We start from the raw sequence: 24,291 nt of genomic DNA, 5'->3' as shown, positions 1-24,291 counted from the left end.
ACCTGGAGAACAAGTACTCAAGAGGAAGAGACGAGTCCATAAATTAGATGACCAGTGGGAGGTTGAGCCATACATCGTCCTACCCTCGAATTACGATAACGCCAAAGTGTGCAACATCAGTAAAGATGGAGGGGAAACTTCAGCGGCAGTCTCAAGATACCACCTGAAGATATGCCCTGAACAGTTGAAACACAAAGAAGAAGGCCAAGACAGCCCTCAGCCCACAGAAAAAGTGGAGGAAACGGTCCAGACAGTCCTTGGAGCATTTCCCCGGTCTTGGACGCAGGTGAACAGAGCAATTGTGGTACCAGTCCTGACCTTTCTCCAAGCGGCCTCACCGGAAGCTGCAGAGGCTCTAGAACATCTGGAAGACCAGTTGGCCCTAGAGACAGATGCTTCATCAGCAGCAGATCAGGAGAATCTACCCTCTGCTAGCAGTGAACCTGTCGTACCCAGGGTGAGTCAAAGAATTCGTAGGAGATTATCCAGCCTACCGGTGTTACCTCAGACTACCTGTAGTGTAGTTCACACTGAACCCACCCCACCAGGGGTAGACACTAGGGACCAGGGTAGGTCAGTGACAACAAATGTACTACGTAGATCGACCCGGAGTAATAAAGGTCAGCTCCCTGCCTGCTGGAGGAACTAAAGTGTATGTTATAAATAGTTGTAACCGTTAAATAATCTTGGATATACTGTATATAGTTGTTAAATTTATGTACAATCTCGGACCACAGGACTAGGTGTGGTCAGGACAATATTGAAAATAGTTAGTAAGTGGCCTTGAAAATAAACCGCAGGCGTGGCTGAAGACCAGGCCCAATGACAGAGTGCCCTGAAGCCACACCCAGGGACGATACATAAAGTGGGTTGATGCGGTTCCCTGCAGCCAAATTTCAGTTATCCGGATTGTGGCGTAGACTAAGCGCCGCAGTGACTGCTATACGTTTTTGGTTGAGTTTTTGTAAGTTTTGACTTTGTAAACTATTGTAATGAGAATTGTTATTGTTGATTGTTAATTCAAAAAGGTATCCTCAGTCCAGGAGTACTGAAGTTAACTAGGGGGGAATGTGGCACCCGAGGAGTCCGGTTGCGACAGTGGCATTGCCTCCTTCACAAGGGGTGATGCCGTGCCTGGAAGCAAGCAGGGGTCCCCTAATCAGGTATACTAGCATGCAACTGTAGCACCCCGAGGGTTCGGCCGCTACAGGGGTATTGCACCTCTGCCAGAGGTGTGGTATTCCACTCCCGGGTAAGGATGGAGTATGGACCAGGGCTCAGTTAGCTGCATACAGCACACACACCCCATTTCCGAGAACAGCTCAACGGTGCTCCCACTAGACAGAAGTGCAGGCACGACCGACTATGTCCCTGACTGGAGTGGGGAGGGGGGTGGAACACCCAGTGCTGTAGGGGCAGATAGGGGTTGGTTCCCGAGCGTAGTAAGGAGCCCATTGGTTGCTGGTCACCTGGGCTCATGGTCAGAGGGAGGTATATAAGGTGGGCACCATCTTAGTTCTGAGAGTAGAAGAAGAGAAGTCCAGTCAGAGAAGACAGGGAGCAGAGGCTCTGTAGGAGCTCTGCTCAGAGGCAGGCCTAGAGAAAAGGCCAGAGCCTGAGAGGAGAAGGAGAAGTGGGCCTGGAGAAGAGGCCAAGGGAAGGAGGAGAAGACAGAACAGGAAAGAAGGAGAAGAGAGAGAAACAGAAGGGCTCAGGAACAAGAAGGTGGAAGGGACCCTAAGAACCCACGAGAATCCAGGGTGAAGGGTCAGGCAGATTAAGGGTGCCGGATCCCAAGTTGGTGGAGGAGAAACTACCCTCAGCCAAAGACCGGACGTCGTAATCATTTATTGGTGCGACACCTCATCAAACCTGCTAGGAAGGCACCATATAGGACAGCGGAGGACGGGGCCCACGTTTAACCGCACAAGTCCGCGGCAGCTGGACAAAAGTGGGTCACTGGTGAGGCAGGCCAGAGAAAGGACAAAAGGGGGTCTTGAGCCATACTCCTGAGCTGCCTGGGAGTTGACCGAGCCGCTCACCTGGTGGACGCCGCACGGCTCGGGCAGTCATTCCCTGCAGAAGTGACTTGGATATTAACCGTGAGTAAAGACCCTGGACTGCAGTACGTTGTCTGTGTGCTTTTTCGCTCCTCCGGCACTACCGGTACTGGAACTCTTACCACCATCACTCCCACCATCCACTACACTGCCCTGGGGCCGCACTCTTCCCGTGGGGAGTCACACCATCTCAGCTGCATACATCATCGGCCCTAGCGGTCTGCCCTGCAGCGGCGGTTCCTAATAACCGCAATCCACGGTTGGCGTAGTCGGACATTATTTCAAACATCTAAAAGACTGCCACGGGTCTGACCACCCTGAGCCCCGGAACCGGGTCGCCACTACTACCCCCATCGTCTCCCTATTGCCCGGTTCCGAGTACCCCACGGCCCAGGGGGCGAGTCAACTTTGGCGTAGTCGGCAGGATTTCGTGCCCGCTAACAACGGGTACTGCGCGCCTGAAAAGAGACTGTTTCACTGTACTAAAGATGGCGCCCGCCCCAGAAGAACGAGCGCCATAATGTGCGCGCCAAAAGACCACAGGAGGCCGCCTCCCATCGTGGGCCGGGTCCCGGAATGGTGCCAAAGAGGAGGCCCGTACCCAACAACCATGAGCACGGCTGTAGAAATGTCCATCAACGTGGGGGGGCTGCCCCTGAGAGTGATTGTCAGCAGAATGCCCCAGGACCACCCCCCATGGGGGTGGAAAGAGAAGAAAACTGCGGGGCAGGGGGTGGTCTGGATCAGTCCAGACAGACCGCACCAGGGAATGGACGCCTTCAGTAGCACCAGCCTCCTGGCCCGAAGCCTGCTGTGGGCCGAACCACCCTGCAGCTTAGCAGAGGTCTTAGCGCAGCTCCCCCGGGAATCGGAGCGTGCGTAAGCTGCACTGGAGGATCTGGAGAGCAAGATGGTCCAAGCGCAGCGGGGTGCGCTCAGCGAGTGGAGAGAAGAACTGGCCCAGCAGGCTGGAATCCACAAGCGACAAGCCTCAACCGCACCCCGGAGTTTGCCTGCCTCTGAAGACGGCGCAGGAGGAGAGAGGACCGGAGGCGACGCCGCGGAGGGAGCCACGAGGACTGAGGCAAGTGAAGGGGACGTCACCACCCCAGGCCCAGCAACCGCAAGCCTGCCCCGGCCTCCCGTCGCGGCACCCGAAGCCCCACTCACCGCACCTGTTGCCGCGCCGCCACTGCTCCCAGCTAGGCCTTAAGCGGCGAGCGCCGCGGCCACGCCCTGCCCGACGCCACGCCCCTTGACCCCGGGCGCCGTAAAGCGAGAAGCGTCATCGGCCCGGTCGCAAGGCCTGGATGACCCGGGCGCCATTGCTCAGCCTGCGCTCCTGTCCCAGATGGGACTACCACCTAGCGCAGCCAAGAGACCCCCGGCCTGGTCGCAAGGCCGAGTGCCCCCGGGCGCTGCTCCCAGATCAGGTCCCTCTACTATACCACGGCTGGGTGTGGACCTGATTGCACATCATTCCGGTCCGGATGGACTGCCGCTGGAGTGGCCGGCTGAAGTGACCAGCAGTCAGCCATGGAAAACCCAGCCCCCGCGCGAGCCTCTGATACCGGCTCCAGAACCCGTAGAGGTCACCCTACCCCCACTGGAGGACGTCCAATTTGAGTGGGACCCCGCCGGCGAGAACTTGATGGGGTTCACTCAAGAGACCCGGGCAGACGCGGTCCGTCGTCTGGAGGCCTGTCATCAACAACTGGCGACCTTTGAGCGGGAACGACGAGAGAGGCGCGTCAGAGAGGAGCGGCTGCAGGCCCAGAGTGCCGAACAGAAATGCAAGACCCGCCAAGACCCCCGAGCTGCCCGTGGTCCCTGAATCACCGGGACCATAGTCAAATTCCACATGGAAAACGGCTGGGGTTTCATCAGGGGCCCAGAAACCGCAGGCGACGTCTTTGTGACCCGCAGGGACATTGAGAGTCATCTACCTGAGGGACACCGTGGCCGTGACTTGTACCCTGGTGATGTGGTCACCTTCACCCACCACGTAGGCGCAAAAGGACCGTACGCCCTACATGTTCATCGGCTCACTGAGGAGGAACTACAACACCGCGGCCATGAGGAGAGCCAAGAGGACCCGGACGGGTCTGAAGAACCATATGAGGAGGAAGTAGGAGCATATGGAGGACACCGCTACTAGTAAGTAGCCACGTACCTGTGTAAATAGTTACCCGTCAGGGTACAGAGAACTGATTACTGTTAAGAGACTGTTACCTGTGTGCCCCTCATCCCCTACCAGGCTGAGGACTGTGAGCAGCCATTCCCCTTCCCAAAACTGGCCGAGGACTGAGAGCGGCCAATCCCCTGTAAATAGTTGCGCTTCCTAAAGCGCCCCCTACTGGTTTTATAAAAAGACTACCACGTCTACCTCGGGACAGCAAGTCCCTCGTGTTTACAAGTTTGCCAAAGTTCCTGCACTTACAAGAAGAAAGAACACCTGGTCGCAAGTTGCACCGCGGCCATGATTCAAGAATACAAGAATGTGCTTTACTTAAAAAAATGTTTGACATGAGAAAGTTTTATATGCTGCTAGGTGATAATGCAAGAGTTTTATAAGATGTTTTATGTCAAAAGAGTTCCAGAAGTATTAGTAAGCGTTTTATAATAGTGTGACAAGAAAAGAAAAGTGTTTCCCATAAAGGGAACTGAACCGTGTTGCCTGTTTCCTGATGTGAAAAGTTTTAAAAAGTTTGCATGTCCTGTAATTAACTGTTTTTGCTCTTTTCCAGCCCGAGGACGTGCTGTGCTTTACCAGGGGGGAATGTAGCGCCCTGAGGGTTCGGCCGCTACAGGGGTATTGCACCTCTGCCAGAGGTGTGGTATTCCACTCCCGGGTAAGGATGGAGTATGGACCAGGGCTCAGTTAGCTGCGTACAGCACACACACCCCATTTCCGAGGGACAGCTTAACGGTGCTCCCACTAGACAGAAGTGCAGGCACGACCGACTATGTCCCTGACTGGAGTGGGGAGGGGGGTGGAACACCCAGTGCTGTAGGGGCAGATAGGGGTTGGTTCCTGAGCGTAGGAAGGAGCCCATTGGTTGCTGGTCACCTGGGCTCATGGTCAGAGGGAGGTATATAAGGTGGGCACCATCTTAGTTCTGAGAGTAGAAGAAGAGAAGTCCAGTCAGAGAAGACAGGGAGCAGAGGCTCTGTAGGAGCTCTGCTCAGAGGCAGGCCTAGAGAAAAGGCCAGAGCCTGAGAGGAGAAGGAGAAGTGGGCCTGGAGAAGAGGCCAAGGGAAGGAGGAGAAGACAGAACAGGAAAGAAGGAGAAGAGAGAGAAACAAAAGGGCTCAGAAACAAGAAGGTGGAAGGGACCCTAAGAACCCACGAGAATCCAGGGTGAAGGGTCAAGCAGATTAAGGGTCCCGGATCCCAAGTTGGTGGAGGAGAAACTACCCTCAGCCAAAGACCGGACGTCGTGATCATTTATTGGTGCGACACCTCATCAAACCTGCTAGGAAGGCACCATATAGGACAGCGGAGGACGGGGCCCACGTTTAACCGCACAAGTCCGCGGCAGCTGTACAAAAGTGGGTCACTGGTGAGGCAGGCCAGAGAAAGGACAAAAGGGGGTCTTGAGCCATACTCCTGAGCTGCCTGGGAGTTGACCGAGCCCCTCACCTGGTGGACGCCGCACGGCTCGGGCAGTCATTCCCTGCAGAAGTGACTTGGATATTAACCGTGAGTAAAGACCCTGGACTGCAGTACGTTGTCTGTGTGCTTTTTCGCTCCTCCGGCACTACCGGTACTGGGACTCTCACCACCATCACTCCCACCATCCACTACACTGCCCTGGGGCCGCACTCTTCCCGTGGGGAGTCACACCATCTCAGCTGCATACATCTTCGGCCCCAGCGGTCTGCCCTGCAGCGGCGGTTCCTAATAACCGCAATCCACGGGTGGCGTAGTCGGACATTATTTCAAACATCTAAAAGACTGCCACGGGTCTGGCCACCCTGAGCCACGGGACCGGGTCGCCACTACTACCCCCATCGTCTCCCTATTGCCCGGTTCCGAGTACCCCACGGCCCAGGGGGCGAGTCACAACACTTTCCTGGCTCCAGACCAGCAAGGGGAGCTCCTCCTCTTAGCAACTGGGATCTGGAGGCTGGGTTACTTAGAGTTAGTGAGAGGACTTGAAGACAGGAGATCGAGGAGGAAAGACCTGGGGAGTGGAGCTGCACGGCAGTTCACCCCAGAGAGAAGCGCAGAAGAACCGGACCCCGGAGTCTGAGGTTGTGGGGCACTGAAGGCACAGCAGCAGAAACCGGAGGGCAGAAGACCGGAGGTCTCCTGGCTCCATCAGATGCCCGGAGGCTCAGCAGCTCCATAGGGCCCAGCACCGCCACGTGGGAGTGACACTCCAGGAAGGCCCGAGCTGCCTGCCATACGGGTGAGCACAAAGACGTTTTACTCAGGAACGAGGGCCACAGCACAGCTATAAGCAGCAGGGCCAAAGACATTAGCGCAGAGGGAAGGCTTACAACTTCACCTGGCGAGGTTGATTCCCAACTTGCTTCCTGGCCGCCTGGACCTCTACTACCAGCTAGTACCCGTGCCCCGGTCTGCCTAACCACCGCAAGTAAAGATAAGAGGAAACCGCCATTAAGTTGTGGACTGGTCATTTTCTGCTCCATCCCCTGCACTACACTGCACAGCAACATCTATAACATCACCACTTCCTGTCCTAGAGCTAAGCTCTGCCTACTGAATCAACTCTGCTGCGTCATCATCAGCTCCAGAGGATCTGCACCGCAGCGGCGGCTCCATATAGCCGCATACCACAGGTGGCGTCACAAATGTTATATGTATAAAACTTTAATTCCCCTTTTCTCAACATCCCCTTTTATTGACCACCCTGGCTCTCGGACCGGGTCACCGCCACTGTGACACCCCCAGCACCGACCGGCTACCGAGTACCCCACGGCCCAGGGGGCGCGTCATTAACCCAGTGTGCCGTCAGCGAGATGTGCCGTCCCTGCCCACAAGCACTTGCCCACGTGTTCGTGGTTAGGTGGACTTTCCCTGTAACTGTATTGCTGAGGGCACAGCTAATGTTGCGGGACACGTGCTTGTGTAATGCGGGGATGGCACACCGGGAGAAATAGTGGCAGCTGGGGACCGAGTACCAAGGGACAGCTGCCGCCATCAGGTTGCGGAAAGCTCTCCACGAGCCTAAAAGGCAACATTTCGATCGCAAGCAGTCGCGAAATGTGGGAATTTAGTAGCGTGGCCTGTGGGGCGTTGGCTGCGTATTTGCACTTGCGTTCCAAGGACTGGGGTATGGACAACTGAACGCTGCGCTGGGACAAGGACGTGCTTGATGATGGTGCTAGTTGAGAATGTGCAACGACAGGTGCAGGGCAGGAAGCATCTTCGCATGCACTATGGACAGGGGATTGGCTTGCACGCACAACAGCGGAAGAAGCAGTGGTGTCACCCACAGACACTGTTCCTGGACCCTGGGGTTCGGCCCACAAAGTCGGGTGCTTTGCTGCCATGTGCCTGATCATGCTGGTGGTGGTCAGGCTGCTAGTTTTGCTACCCCTGCTGATGCTGACCTGGCAGGTGGTGCAAATGGCCTTTTTGGGGTTATCGGCAGAGTCTTTAAAAGCAACCAGACTCGGGAAGACCTAACAGTTGTACTGTCAACTTCCGTCATGTTGGTGTTACGGGGATCAATTGCTCGCCTTCTGTCTGCGGCCACCACACTGCTTCTTCCTGCCTGTGGTGTGCTCTGCCTTCCTCCCCCTGTGTGCTGCTGTCCTCGCTCTGCATGTCCCCCTGCCAGGTTGGGTCAGTTACTATATCATCCACCACCTCGTCTTCCACTTCCACACCCTGGTCCTCCTCCTGACTTTCTGGCATTTGTGTCTCATCATCGTCCACCTCTTGTGACACTTTCCCACCGTCGCCTTCATATGACCGTGGCTGCTCAAATATTTGGGCATCGCTGCATGCGATCTCCTCTTGCCCCGCTTCAAGTGGACCAGGCGAGAGGTGCGAATCTATAAATGGAAAAGTGAACAGCTCTTCGGAGTGTCCAAGTGTGGGATCAGTTGTCTCTGGGCACTCGGCATGGTGGGAGGAAGGAGGATCAGGGTGAGGAATATGCGGTCCAGACTCACGGCTACTGAGACTTGACCGTGTGGAAGACAGGGTGGTGGTGGTGGCTAATTGACTGGAAGCATTATCTACTATCCATCCAATAACCTTTTCACACTGCTCTGTGCTCAATAGTGGTGTTCTGCTGTCCCCTATTAATTGGGACAGGAAGGTCGAGCGAGAAGATGTGGGTGTTTGTTGTGGCACAATTTCAGCTTGCCCACGGCCTCAGCCTCTGCATGCACCATCACCATCACGTCCAGTTCCCCGTCCCTTGCCACATGCCTTGACCATTTTAAATGGAGGACAATATCTTCCATGCTCACTACAAATGGCTGAATTTGGAGCGAACTTATATGTGATCCGTGTCACGGACAAAGCACAGTTTTAAATAGCTGACCTGTAGGTAACTATTTTTAACAGCAAACTGGTGTCAATAACTTCACTGACACACTGAAACAAAATTTTAATGGAGGCCAGAAATGGCAGAATTTTCAGCGCAATTATATGTTTTCCGTGTGACAGACAAACCACAGTTTTTAATAGCTGGCCTGTAGGTAACTATTTTTAACATTGCTGACCTTGTGTCAATAAGGTCGCTGACACACTGCAACAGAATTTCAATTTAGGCCAGAAATTACAATATTTTCTGCACAATTATATGTGATCCATGTCATGGACAAACCACAGTTTTAAATAGCTGGCCTGTAGGTAACTATTTTTAACAGTACACTGGTGTCATTAACTTCACTGATACACTGAAACAAAATTTTGGAGGCCAGAAATGGCAGAATTTTCAGCACAAGTTTTAAATAGTTGGATTTTTAGCGCTGTAATATGGAAAGGACCTGGCTGTATTCTGCAGTGCCAACAAGCAAATGGCGCAGAAAAACTGTGTTCTCTGGATTGCTTTTTAAGAAAATAATCAGGATTAAGATAAAAAAAAAATTATTCCTGGCCCTTGATACCTGGGGCTATTTCTACAAATATCTGTAAAAGCAGCAGACAGAACTGGAATGGAGCCTCTTGCTATGTGCACTGCATTCGGCTATATACCCTGCCTGCCTGCCTATATACACTGCCTAGCACTGATATCTGTGCAGCTGGATTAGTCCTCAGAAGGACTGTTCGTTGAGATGGATATGTGTCTCTAATACAGTTTGGTACACCTACACTAACTAGAAACAAGCAAATCTCTCCCTGACACAGCAGCACCTCTCCCTACACTGTCTGATTCCAGAGTGACTGTGACCAGCACGGCGGTGCCAGGTCTGATATAAACCTGATGACGCTGTGCGGCCAGCCAATCACTGTAATGCCCACAACCAACATGGCTGTGGCATTAGTGTGTGGCAGACAATCCCTGTATGTTGATTGGCGCTCTAAAGAGCGCCAAACATGCAGGGAGAAGACCCGAGCTCCCACCGAGCAACCCGGGAAATGCTCGGCGAGCGCCGAGCATCTCGAGCAGTGAGATGCTCGGGCGAGCACCGAGCAGTAGTGAGCATGCTCGCTCATCACTAGTGGTTAGGGCTATCTCAGAAACCGCTAGGGACTGAGGGGTCAAGATCTCTAGTCTGTACAGGAACCGGCAGGGTCAGTTGAAGTGTTTAGATTTACCTATTATTCCGAGTGAGTAGCTACACTAGCATAACATATGCAACAATGTCCATCATTGAAGACGGGGATAACTCTTTAATGCCTATGAAACAGCACAAAACCTTTTTTCTTTGTTCAGTCCTACCCCATCACTAGTACTGTATCCAATGGATTTGCCTCCCTGGTGTAACTACTGCAAAAATAGACTCATCCATCGTCAACGTTTTGGCTGCTATGGGTAACTGATCTGTTCTTATTTACCAGTCTTCATAAATAGGCCCTAATATACGTTTTAGTTCAGTATGGCAGGAGGCCAGACCAGCATTGTGTGTACGGGTTAATGATTGCCGAAATGAGATGTTGATCTGATTTTGTACAATAAGGACTAACAAAGAATTCTTGTGCCTCGAGCTCGTGTACAAAAAGTTAAAAAGCAACTGTTAATTGCTGGCAGACGTCGACACTTCTGAACACTGCATGTATTATGCTGATGAAGAGGATAATCCCCTAACCCTGGTATCTACCACTGGGGGATGGAAAGGGTCTGTAGTTACTGTTGTGTTTTGTGATTTTTTGGGGAAGTTTTGTAACTTTTTCTTTGTTACCATTCTCGGGGGTAATTGCAATTCCTGGCTCGTATCGTGTAGCAGTGAGGCCAAGTCACTTGTCACAGTAAATTGTGGTAAATGAATGCGGTTTCATCCTTTATTTGTGTTGTAAAGCAACGCGGATTTTGTGATTTAAGAATAGAAGGTCCGTTTATGAGATGCTCTTTTAAAGGGATACGTCAGGAAAAAGCTGTGTGATGAGAAGAAGAAGAAGCTGACATAGCATAGGGCTTCAAAGGGCAAAAAACCCGAAAATCTCTCTGTCATGCAGCACGCTGCAGTAGGCATGCTATATGGACAAAAGTATGTGCCACCTCCACATTTTTCCTACAGCAACTTTTCTGACCTCCTATTATAAACCCACAGGCATTAATATAGAGTTGGTCCCTTTGCAGATATAACGGCTCCCACTCATCTGGGGAGATTTTGCAGGGGTCTGAGAATTTTTGCCCCTTTATCCAGAAGAGCATTAGTTAGGGCAGACACTGATGTTGGAGGAGAGACCGAGATCACAATCTCCGTTCTAGTTCAAGGTGTTGGATGGGATTGAGGTCGTGGCACTGTGCGACCGGTCATGTTTTTCCAACAAACTCCCCTCCATGTGTTTATGGACCTTGTGCACTGGGCACAGCTATGGGGAACAGAAAAGGGCCTTCCCCAAACTGTTCCTGACTCGCCCCCTGGGCCGTGGGGTACTCGGTAGCCGGGCCGGTCGTTGGGGCTGGGGATGTCACAGTGGCAGTGACCCGCTCCATGACCCAGGGCAGTCAATTCAAAGGGAATGCTTTAATAAAGGGAATTTAAAGTTCTTTTAATGTTCGTGACGCCACCTGTGGTATGTGGCTAAAGGGAGCCGCCGCTACAGAGCAGGTCCTCTGGAGCTGTTGTTAATGCAGCAGTGTTGGTTCAGCTCTTCACAGGTAGAGCTTAGCTCCAGGGCAGTGTAGATGTTGTAGATGTTGAGGTAGCGGTTGTGGTGCAGTGTAGTGCAGGGGGTGATGGCGCAGCAGTAATAATTCACAGAGACAGTGGGGTGCAGTCTTCCGGATTTACTCAAAGTTCTTACTTTGCTCCTGGTTACAACTGCAGATCATAACTTCCCACGTTGTGCTGCGTTCACCGGGCAGGGGTTCAGCAATCCCTCAGGTATTTCTAGAGTGCCTGACAGGACCTCGTTCTATATGCCCGTCTCAGCGTCTTCCTGCACTGGCTCTCACCCTTCTTGCCCTGTTCCTCGCAAACAGTGTCCAAGCCGGTATCCTCGGATCTTGGTGGGCAACCTGGAGTTCCCTGAATCCTAAGTGGTTATGTGTCACCCTGGCCTGGATGCCACAAGTATAATAAAGCACACAGCTGAGAGCAAGGGGGAGGTTCTCTAGTCAGGGGAACATTAGCATGCAGTACCTCCTGTCTCAGGCCAGTAGGGGGAGCAGGCTGCCCCTATAAAAGCTGGAACTGGGGGCAGGGTTAGAGAGAACTGGACGACCTGTCTCAGCACTGAGAAGTGTCCCAGAGCAGAGAGGGACAGCTGTATTGCACCCTAAGAGGAAGTGTGGCAGAAGGAGAGCCACAAGTCAGAGACAAGAGGCAAAGTGAGCCTGTCTTGGCAGACAAAGAACACAATTTACCAGACTTTGGTGTCTGAGGCTGGGAGGATTCCACATCCCACAGCAGATAACCAGTCCGCAGGGGACTGTATGTTCCTTTGCCTAAGAAACCTGGAGGCTCTGCCACAACAGGAGGGACCAGTAAAGCCGTACCAGGCCGGGAGCAGAAAGGAACCCACGTCGCAGGCCATACAGGCGAGAGTACACGGAAAGCTCGGAAACGTGGGCTGTTACCCTATAAGGAGGAGATAGCCAGAAGGAGCACAGAAAGCACGGTAGGCCTACACCCTCACCCTGACCAGGGCCAATTTCCCAATTGCTCTCAGACATCCAGGTCCCCTCCTAGCCGGGACTGTTTGTGGGTCAGTTCATCTGTTTTAGTAAAGACCCTGGACTGCAACCTGTTGTCTGTGTGCTCCTTGCTCCTCCAGCACTATCAGCAAGGGGACTCTCACCACCATCACTCCCCCCATCCACTACACTGCCCTGGGGCTGCACTCTTCCCGTGGGGAGTCACACCACCTCAGCTGCATACACCATCAGCCCCAGCGGTCTGCCCTGCAGCGGCGCTTCCTAATGACCGCAAATCCACGGGTGGCGTAGTCGGACGTTATCAACAGCACTTAGCAGACTACCATTGGCCTGACCACCCTGAGCCACGGAACCGGGTTGCCACTACTACCCCCATCATTCCCCTATTGCCCGGATCCGAGTGCCCCACGGCCCAGGGGGCGAGTCAGTTACCTTTTTGGCGACTTGAGTGCGGATGTGGCAACTGCACCCTGAAATTACAGAAGCCTCCGGTTTCTAGTTGAACTTCGTAATTCTCACTAATTAGGGGCCGGTCCCCTTCTGCGGCTCGATCCCTCCACTGCCTGGTAGATTCGGGCATACGGGTGGCCTCCAGCAATGCCCATACCCCTGGGATCCCTTCTTCACTCCTGGAGCCTTCCCTCTGCTCCCGTTCCTTCCTCCTCTCCTTCTCCTGGGCCTCCTCACTCAGGCCCGCGCCTCCCTGAGCAGAGCTCCTGCTCCCAACTCTTCCTCTGACTCAATCTCCTCAGACTGGAACCCTTCTAGATTGTTCCACCCTCTCTTTTATATCGCTTCTTACTGAGCTCCCCTGAACTACTTCCTCCACCCATACCCACTACATGGTTCCCCCTACTTTCGTTCCCCCCACTCCAGCCAGGGACAGGGCTCAGCAGAGGAGCAGCGCATCTTGCCCCTCCTGCCGGTCTGGAGTAGTGTAATGTTGGATGCAGGTGTTAGGGTCCCGGGCAGCACTCAATCCATACCTGAGAGTGAGATACCACATCTCTGGGTGAGATGCAGTACCTCTGTGGCGACTGAACCCGCAGGGGCGCCACATTCCCACAAAAGTTACAATTGTCCACAATGTCTTGTGCTGAAGCATTAAGATTTCCCTCCAGTGGCACTAAGGGACTGAGACTGAACCTGGATAACAAGCCCATTGTTATTCTCCTCCACCAAACTGTACAGCGGGCACAATGCAATCAGGCAGGTAACGTTCTCCTGGCATTCACCAAAAGCATCAGACAACAGATATAGAAGTGTAATCCGTCACTGCACAGAACACGTTTCCTCCAGAGTCCAGTGGTAGCGGCTTTACGCCAATCCATCCGATGCCCGGTATTGTGCTTGGTGATGTATGGCTGCATGCAGCTCCCGTGGGGGCGCAGTGTTTGTGCTGATGTTAATACCAGAGGAGGTCTGGACTCTGGAGCGTTGGTGACTTTTCTGTCCTCTGCTCCTCAGCACTCGGCCCCCCGCTCTGTAACATTACGGGGTCTCCACTTTGTGGCTGAGTTCCTGTGGTTCCTTCCACTTTTCAATAATATCACTTCCAGGTGATGGGGGAAGATTTAGGAGGGAAGACATCTCATAAATGGACTTTTGTACGCGTTGTGTATAGTACACTGTATCAGTTTTATGTGAAATGTTCCTTTAAATTTTGACAAGGTATTTGATTTAAAAGGTTTTTCTAAAATTTAAAAACATGGTTACATTGTTCCAAAAATACTTTTAATAAAATCAAGCTTTGAAATTGAACAGTGGTTAAAACAGAGAAGAGAGATCCATGATGTTGGTGCAGGCCTTTGAGTATATCATGGGTAGCGTAATGAATTTACAAGGCCTGGCCAACCAGAACACTTCTAATGATTCTGAGGCTTAATTGGGACAATCAGTGGCATAACTAGAGTCCGATGGGCTCCGGTGCAAAATTTGAACCTGGGCCCCAAACTACATGTTGGACAGATGTATGGGCCATTGTAACGTTCTAGATCCTCTAAAGACATACATGTTCACCCCCCATGTAATAATGTGCTCCATCCTGTAATAATGTCCCCCATCTTGGCCCCATCCTGTAAAAAATGTCCTCCATTCTGAGCCCCTTCTTGGTATAATGTCCACCTTCCTGGCCCCATCCTGTAATAATGTCCCCCTTAATGGGCCCCATATTGGTATTATGTCCCACATCCTGGTATAATGTCCCCCGTTCTGGGATCCTTCCTGATATAATGTCCCCTATTCTGTAATAACATCCCTCATCATGGGCCCCTTTATTTAATAATGTCCCCTATCCTGGTATAATGTCCCCCCATGCTGGCCCCTTACAATAATAATTTCCTCAATTTCCGCCATCATGGGCCCCTTTCAGTAATAGTGTCTTCCATCTTGGGCCCCTTCCAGTAATAATGTCCCCCATCCATCCTGGGCTCCTTCCTGGTATAATGACCCCCACCCCCGACCCTTTCTTGTTAAATTGTCACCTATCCTGACCCCCTTCCTTTAATCATGTTCCCCCCTCTTCTCCAACACACTTTAAAAATGTGTTACCTTCTTACCTTCCCCCGCTCCCACGATGTGTGGCATCTTCTTCTCCAAGGAGGTTTCTTCACAGAGGCTGGCAGCTAAGTTCATCAAGCTAGCCATGGGTGGCGCATGTCGTCACTGCCATGCGCCGCTCAACGTCAGCTGCCAGCCTCCGATTGGCCAATGGTGTGTATTGTAGCGTAGGGATCCAGTGGGTTTCTTTTCTGCAATATATTTCACCTGAAATAGGTGATAGAAGGGGGCTGGTTTTGCTATTGAAATGAGCCAACTGAATGCAGTTTACCCTATTTTGAATATATTAAGACCACTCATTGGAAGAGAAACTGGACAATGCCAGTTTGTTGGCCACTCAGTGCTGGTCTCACGTAGGTTGGGTTCAGTGTAGTACCTTCTTATGGTGACTATCCTCATCTCCATATTGTCTGCTGTTGTACAGTGTATTGTTCACAGATGGAAGATCCAAGCCCTTAAAGGGGTTTCTCAAGTTTAAAGGTTATCCCCTTATCCATGGGACAGGAGATAACTTTCTGATTACTGCTGATCAAACCGCTGTGGCCATCACCGATACAAAAAAACAGGGTTCTGAAGAATCCCAGCAGAATGGAATAGAGGTTGATCATGCCCACTGCCGCTCTATTCATTCTTAACAGGAGTGCCGGAGATTACCGAGCACTCTTCTGTTCTTCACTGCTTCTATTAGAATGAATGGAGATCAAGCGTGCATGATTGACCATCGCTGCATTCACTTCAGCCCAGTTCTTGGGATTGGTGGTGGCCACGAATGTCAGACAACCAGCATTTGGAAAGTTATCCCCTATGTTTTGGTTAGGAGATCAACCTTGATCACACCTCTTTAACTGAACATATGGTCACAGATTGGGACAAGACCCTAACTCCCACCAATTTACAATATATCAAAATTATTTTACCATTCAAAGAGGTCCTATGAAGACAACCCTTTGGGTATAGAAGCTGGCTTTCCCTGCTATCCCAGGTACGAGGGGTAGGAACCATTGTGATGTTTTTGTCAATTGCCACCTGCTCCTGAATTCGTCTTTGCAGTAGCGCCTTGAATTGGTCCTGAATTTTGAGCAAGGGAAAAGTGAAAGAAACAAAGAAAAGACAAAAAAAAGAGACAAACATAAAGAACATAAACACAAGCTTTCTTCTACTTCGTCCACATCTGAATGAAGCTCCTGGGCTTCCAGCCAAAAACGTCCCCCCCTGCCAGTTGTTGTTGGAGGGACTAGAAAAGTTTTTTTCTTGCACAAGTACAAGAGGTCCAGGAGATGAGCTGACCCAGCACTACTGCAGCACATGGTGACCCAGTATATACATCACTCAACCACAAGTGGGTAAATTTCAAAGGATTTTCTACCCCAGAAGCCATCGGGAAATCTACTATGCTCGCCTCTGTCTATCCACTTTAGAAAATTGTTGGGAAGATGGCTCTGAATGTTCCCGGCTTGATAGCTGTCATAATTTTCTACACTATGACTTTAGTGACCGGTCTCTGGGCTGCTTGGAAAGCCAAACGAAGTGAGAAGAACACGAAGCAAACCGAGGTGGCCATTGTCGGGGGAAGGAACTTGAATATATTCGTAGGACTATTCACAACTACAGGTAAGTGTAGGAAATGACTAATGTCTATAGGATCAAGAAGAGAATTTGAAAAATTATGACATTTTTCATTTATACTTTTTTGTATTTTCTCAAATAATTTCCTCATTTTGCTTTCTTTTTGTGTGCAATTTGGGATAGATAAACCAACATTTTTATCCAGGAAGATCTCATATGTCACGTTCATCCTTGAGGGAGGTGGCAGCTGAAGGTGACTTTAATTATCAAGTGATAGTAGTAAATTTCCGTCATTACCATTAATAATGAAGGCATAGTCCAATAAATCCAAATGGATACTAACAGACCCAGGATTATGGATTTTAATGAGATACCCCAAACTAGAAGAATCACCAATGTGTCAGATCTATTTTCCAAATAATCCAAGTAGGCACTGGTGGACACTTCCTAATTGACTTTTTGGGGGTCTGTCGAATTCTGGTATTTTTATGCACTTTTCTTTCCATCAGAAATACTAGAAAGCTTGATGGGAGACACAAACAGAACCCCCAGAATATTGTGCCCCATATTTGTTATTCTGTAATATACAAATTTCATTACTAAATCCAATAATATACTTGGTATTTTTGGGATGTTTAAACCTCTCTGTCATCTATTCTAAAGTCATCTAATGAACTGTGTCATTCAGTCCATTCTTCAGTCTTTATATTGTTATTGTAGTTTCCGGTCTTAAATTCATTAATTAAGTTTTAAATTCTTGTCAATTATGTATTCTGTGTCTTGAAATAGTAAATTGATTAGGAAGTTCAGGATCTTCTAAGTGAAGTGGAAGGGATTATGTCTGTGGATCTCAGGAGATCATTAGTACAAATAGTCAAAGATACATTAATTAATCGGAAAGACAAACAGGTAGGTGGATGGAATAGACATATAGACAGACAGACAGATAGATAGATAGATAGATAGATAGATAGATAGATACAGGATAGATAGATAGATAGATAGATATGGGATAGATAGATAGATACTGTAGATAGATAGATAGATAGATAGATAGATGGATAGATAGATAGATATGGGATAGATAGATAGATAGATAGAGAGATAGATAGATAGATAGATAGATAGATAGATAGATAGATAGCTGGATAGATAGATAGATAGATAGATAGGTAGATAGTTCAAAAAGAAAAAAGAAGGAGAAACACCAAAGAACATGTGGGTCCAAAGTCTCCCTGGCAAAAACCAAAACATCCAGACAAAAAGCAGCAACTGGAGGCAACATACCAACGGAGTATGCTACCTCCAGTTGCTGCTTTTTGTCTAGATAGATAGATATGAGATAGATAATAGATAGATAATGAGAGATAGATAGTGGATTGATATAAAAGATAGATATGAGATAAATAGATCTATAGATCAATTGATACATAGGTAGAAAGATATTCATGAGAAACTTTAGATACACAGCTAGCTTGATATAAGATTGATAAATGATAAATAAAATGTGAAATATAAGGTAGATAGATATATACAGATACTATAGATAGATAGATATTAGATAGATGATAAATAGATAGATAATAGATAGATGATAAAGAGATAGATAGATAATAGATAGATGATAAAGAGATAGATAGATAGATAGATAGATAGATAGATAGATCTGGGATACATTGATATAAGATATGTATATATATATATATATATATATATATATACAGTTGAAACCAGAATTTTACATACACTATATAAAAATACACATATACAGTACATGTTTTTCTCAATATCTCACATGAAATCAGAATAAACCTTTCCTGTTTTAGGTCAATTAGGATTACCATCCTTTTTAATATTTGCCAACTGCCAGAATAATGAGAGAGAGAGAATGTTTTAAAGCATTTTTATTACTTACTGCAAAGTCAAAAGTTTACATACAGTACATTTCATTAATATTTGGTACCATTGCCCTTAAAATGAATGACTTGGGTCAAACGTTTGGGATATCCTTCCACAAGCTTCTCACAATAGTTGGTTGGAATTTGGGCCCATTCCTCCTGACAAAACTGGTGTAACTGATCCAGGTTTGTAGGTCACCTTGCTCGCACCCACCTTTTCTGCTTTGCCCATAAATTTTCAATAGGATTGAGATTAGGGCTTTGTGATGGCCACTTTAAAACATTGACTTTGTTATCCTTAAGCTACTTTCTTACCACGTTGGCAGTGTGCTTCAGGTCATTGTACATTTGGAAGACCCATTTCCGCCCAAGCTTTAACTTCCAGGCTGAAGTCTTGAGATGTTGCTTCAGTATTGCCACATGATCTTTTCTCATTATGCCATCTATTTTGTGAAGTGAATCAGTCCCTCCTGCAGCAAAACAATCCCACAACATCATGCTACCACCCTCATGTTTCACAGTTGAAATGGTGTTCTTAGGCTTCCAAACTTCTCCCTTTTTCCTCCAAACGTAACTATGGTCATTATGCCCAAAAAGTTAAATTTTAGTTTCATCAGACCACTGGACTTGTCTCCAAAAATTAAGGTCTCTGTTCTTGTGTGCATTTGCAAACATTAATCTTACTTTTTTATGTTTCTTTTGGAGTAATGGCTTCTTCCTGGCAGAGTGGCCATTCAGCCCATGTTGATACAGTACTCGTTTCACCATGGTTATTGACACAATCTTACCACCTTCCGCCATCATCTTCACAAGGTCTTTTGCTTTTGTCTTTGGGTTTATATGCACATGTCGGACCAAAGCATGTTCATCTCTGGGACACAGAACCCGTCTCCTTTTTGAGCGATATGATGGCTGGACATTCCCTTCTTGTTTATACTTGCGTATAACTGTTTGTACAGATGAACAAGGCACCTTCAGGTATCTTGAAATTGTACCCAAGGATGAGCTAGACTTGTACAAGTCCACAATTTTCTTCCTGATATCTTGGCTGATTTTTTTAGACTTTCCCATGATGCTACACAAAGAAGCAGTGTTTTTAAGGTGGGCATTTAAATACATCCACTGGTGTCTCTAATTAACTCCGATATTGCCAAAAAAACTATCAGAAGCTTCCAAACACATGACAACATCATATAGGCAGTCCAGAATTGTTTAAAGGCATAGAAGTTGACGCACCCCCTGGGCCTTGAGGTACTTGGTAGCTGGGCCGTTCCTGTATTGGTGTAGTCATGGTGGCAGTGACCCGGTCCGTGGCCCAGGGCGGTCAAATAAAGAAAAGTCAATTTTGGGGAAATAAAGTATTTAGGGATAATGTTCGTGACGCCACCCGTGGTATGCGGCAATATGGGGCCGCTACTGCGGTGCAGATCCACTGGGGCTGATGGTGATGCAGCAGAGATAGTGCTGCTCTCCATGGGCAGAGCTAAGCTCCAGGGCAGTATATAGTGATTGATGAAGTAGATGTTGCTGGTGTAGTTCAAGGGAGGTGGCGCAACAATTAGGCAAGGACACAGTGGGGTGCAGTCCTCAAGTATTTACTCACAGTTGTCAAGCTGCTCCAGGTTACACTTTCCGGATTATAACCGCCCATGTCGTCCTGTGTCCTCTGGGGAAGTGATCCAGCTAACTCTCAGTTAATTTGGGTGCACTCGAATGGGACCCCTTTCTGTGTACCTCTCCAGGTCGTCTCTCTCCCTGCGCTGGCTCTCGCACTCCTGCCCTGCGCCTCACACACAGTGTCCCGATCCAGTGGCCGCGGGGCTTGTCAGGCGATGTCCGGTCTGTCCCCTTGGTCCTATATGGCCACCTTTTCAGCGATTATGTGTGGATTGTGGCTACGGCACATGAAGATACCGCACTTCCGGTTTGCTAGCTGAGCCTTAAAGTACTCCACTAGTCTGGGGCCGGTCCCCTACAGTGGCCTGATCCCTCCACGGTCAGCGTGAACTCGGGCGCACGGGTGGACCCCGCACTTCCCGTGCCCCTATGATCCTTTCTCTCTCTGGAGCTTTTCCCACTGCTCCGGTGTTCTCTCCTCAGTCTCCTCCTGCTGGGCCCCTCTCATTGGGCCCTACTCCTCACTCTCCACTGAACTCCTGCTCCAAGCACTGGAGCCCTTCTGCACTGCTCTCCTGAGCAGGACTCCCCCTACTGCTCTCCTGAGCAGAACTCCTTCTAGCTGTTTCTATCTGTCTTTTATACTCTTTCTGTCTGTGCACCCCTAAACTTCTTCCTCCACCCACACCCACTACATGGTTCCCTTTCCTTTGGTTCCCCCTCCTCCAGCCAGGGACAGGGCTCAGCCGTGACCAAGTGCATCTTGCCCCGTCTGCTGGTCTGGAGTGATGTAGTGTTGGATGTGGGTGTGTGGGTCCCGGGTAGTGCTCCCTCCTTACCTGAGAGTGGGGTACCACACCTTTGGCTGAGATACAGTACCTCTGTGGCGACTGGACCCGCAGAGGCGCCGCATAATCTTAGTGTATGCAAACTTTTGACTTTGCAGTAAGTAATAAAAATTCCTTAAAACATTCTCTCTCTCTCTCATTATTCTGGCATTTGGCAAATATTAAAAATTTCTTGTAATCCTAACTGACCTAAAAGGGGAAAGGTTTATTCTGATTTTATGTCAGATATTGAGAAAAACATGCAGATGTGTCTTTTTATATAGTATATGTAAACTTCTGGTTTCAACTGTATATATATATGTAGATTGTGTACATCTACAGTACAGACCAAAAGTTTGGACACACCTTCTCAATTAAAGATTTTTCTGTATTTTCATGACTATGAAAATTGTACATTCACACTGAAGGCATCAAAACTATGAATTAACACATGTAGAATTATATACTTAACAAAAAAGTGTGAAACAACTGAAAATATGTCTTATATTCTAGGTTCTTCAAAGTAGCCACCTTTTGCTTTGATGACTGCTTTGCACATGTGTTAATTCATAGTTTTGATGCCTTCAGTGTGAATGTACAATTTTCATAGTCATGAAAATACAGAAAAATCTTTAAATGAGAAGGTGTGGCCAAACTTTTAGTCTGTACTGTACATGACTTTTACACTTCTGGATATCCGGTTTGTCATCGCTTTAGCAAAGTAATCTAAGCCATCATGATGAACCATTGGAACTTCAACGTTTGAGTCATAGGAGATAAAAGGACTCCAGTATAAGTTTCAGGGGGCCGCCATATACATACTGCTGACCACCGGTCCTGTGCAGATCTGCATGTTCATCCTACATTATTCCGATGTGAGTGATGTCACTTTGGTCACATGTCTGTCGGCGGGTGGAATTAAACTGATGCCAAGGGCAACCAGCAGAATCTTTAATGTCAGATTTTGTCCATAGTGAATACAAAGTGATGTAACCTCCAATTTTAAGAGGAGCTACTGTGACGCCCTGCTGTGCATGGAGCCACAGATCCTGGATGGGTGCATTAAAGGATTTCTCCACAAGAGGCCCTCAGAGCATACACACACCTCCACCCTACCTCAGTCCACCAGAGGGAGCCCGGATAGGGATATATAAAGGAGGGTGGAGTTAGAGAGTTAGTTAGTTCTCCTCAGGAAGTGAGTGGAGACAGAACAGTCTGGAGTCCACAACCAGTTCCTGCAGAGTGAGACACAGAGAAACAGTCAGTCTGCAGTGGAGCTCAGTCAGACTCAAGCAGCTCGAGTTAAGTGAGCTAGGAGCATTGCTGACGCTCAGAGAGCAGCAGAAGAGGCAGCCAGCTAACTGCCAGTATGTATAGCCTAGCGAGGGCCCGAGTAGGCCGAAGGCTAGAGGAGCGAGCAGCATTGGGGACAGAGGAGCTTTACCAGCTCACTCCAGTAACCATATACCGGACACCGGGTCCGAGTCTGCAGGGATTCTTGACACCCAGCAGAAGACGACTGGAACCCCTGGCCAACTACATGTCCCAGGAATACCAAATGCTGACTGTTATACCAGGGTCAGGAGTTACCGAGGCCCCATATACCAGGGAGTGTGTACTCCAACAGAAGGCCCTACCACAGGATCAGCCAGTACAGAACAGAGACTAAGTTAGGCCTAGCTCCAGGCAGGCCAGAGACTAACACTAAGCGGCGAAGAAATAGGAGGCCCTACACCTGCTCACTGGGGAGAGTCCTGCAGTGCACCCCTCACCCTACAGTGCTCCGGACGGTACCTGCATTTCTACCAGTAAAAGGTACAGAAGCAAACCGTGTGTGTCCCCTGTTCTTCCTTGGACCCGGCTGGGTCACCGCCATATCGTGCACCTCATCAAACATCACTGCCCTGAGGCCTAGCTCCACCTGTGGGGAGCTACACCATCAAAGCTGCCGTAACACCGGCCTCAGTGGACTTCCGCAGCGCTGGTGATCCTCACCACACACCACAGGTGGCGTCACGAACTTTGACATTTAATTTTCCCCTTTTTAAGAGAGACCCCAGGGTACGGGCCCGGGAGCCGACCACCGCGACTTCCCCCAAGACCAGGCATTAAGGCCCGGGCGCCGAGTAGTCCCCATCCCCCGGGCGCCACACTATACTTTCAGTATCATTGTGAGTGACATAAAGATTTCCATGGCACAAATGCCTTTTCTCTGTTTTGTTTGCACAGCCACATGGGTTGGAGGCGCCTACATCAATGGCACAGCAGAAATAGTTTACCTTCCTACAAAAGGACTTGCATGGGTTCACGCCCCACTAGGATTTGCAGCAACATTCATTATTGGTGAGTGGGTTGCCTCGTGGCCTTGTTCTATTCTTTGTGCCTGGACTGTAACGTTTGGACTATAATTCCCAAAAAAAGAACCAACATTGATATCTGTTTGGCCCAGTATTATTTAGGCCCCACGTCCATTATTTGATTTAAAACAGATCTGTCACCAGATTTTATAATATATTGGACATACTTTATTAAATAGATCTTGTATACCTGATGCGGCTGGTGTACTTACTTTGATAATCTACATCAGAATGGCTACAGAATCCTTTTTAGAAGTATAATCTCAATCTCTGCTGCTGTTTCTCTACTCACCTAGCCTGATTGATAGCTCCTCAGTGTCCCTCCTCCCTGCTGCTACTAAAATCTCACACAGCTCAGTATAAGCTGCAGCTGTTAGACTGGATGGGTAGAAACCGATCTAGACTTATGGACTCATAGCGTGCTCATTTATTATCAGAAAGAATCTACCATTCTAGCTTAGATTTTAAGGGTGAGTACACTAGTCTCATCAGGTCTAAGAAATCTGTTTAATTAAGCATGCAGTTTGTTTTGTGAAATCTGCTGACAGATTGGCCCTAAGATTATGAAATTGTTTTTTTTTTAACATTTGGTCCACATTGAAATGGATTAAAAAATTACTTTATGTTAACAATTGCAATATGTGCTAATTTACTTAGTTATTGTGCTGTGTCCATCTATGGTAATTTTATTTTTCATTAAATGCATGTATTTGGGACTGTAAATCATTTTTACAATTGGGTTTCACTAAAAAGTTTGTTTTCTGTAGCCTCTGTGTTGCACTGTCTATTGTTATCTGCTCAATGAGTTGTGAGCTCATTCTGACGGTCCAATGGGTGAGTTTGTAAATCTTTTTTTTTCTTTTTTTCTGATCTCCTCTCTGTTGAAAGATAACCATAGCTCACATCAAAGCTAAATGTGCAAGAAAATAAAGAACCTGTAAAAGACAAACAGTGCAACATTTTTAATGAAGCCCAATTTAAAAAATAATTTTAGCCCCAAATACATGTATTTAAGTAAAAAGAAAAAAATGATCACAAAGGTAGATAATGCCTTTAACACTACCTGTTTATCATGCTTAAAGAGGCTATTAACTGTTTTTTTAAAGAGGAATTTTCAGCAAGTCAAAAGTGTCTAGTTTATGCTCTTGTTTTAT

At 48.5% G+C, this 24,291-nt stretch overlaps 1 protein-coding gene across 1 annotated transcript in view; it reads left to right on the top strand.

The window, feature by feature from the left end:
- The first annotated feature begins 16,108 nt into the window (after positions 1 to 16,108).
- Positions 16,109 to 24,291, top strand: part of LOC141193932 (high-affinity choline transporter 1-like) — a 52,272-nt gene continuing 44,089 nt past the window's right edge. Inside the window, exons 1-2 of the mRNA XM_073662185.1 lie at positions 16,109 to 16,483; positions 23,010 to 23,123. Coding sequence (XP_073518286.1) covers positions 16,306 to 16,483; positions 23,010 to 23,123 — 292 coding nt within the window. The 5' untranslated portion in view covers positions 16,109 to 16,305. The remainder of the gene's footprint in view (positions 16,484 to 23,009; positions 23,124 to 24,291) is intronic.

Source organism: Phyllobates terribilis, unplaced genomic scaffold (genome assembly GCF_046119375.1).
Source record: "Phyllobates terribilis strain yellow unplaced genomic scaffold, ASM4611937v1 Scaffold_2__4_contigs__length_985480577, whole genome shotgun sequence".
NCBI classification, from domain to species: domain Eukaryota; kingdom Metazoa; phylum Chordata; class Amphibia; order Anura; family Dendrobatidae; genus Phyllobates; species Phyllobates terribilis.
This window is presented reverse-complemented; position numbering and strand designations above follow the sequence as displayed.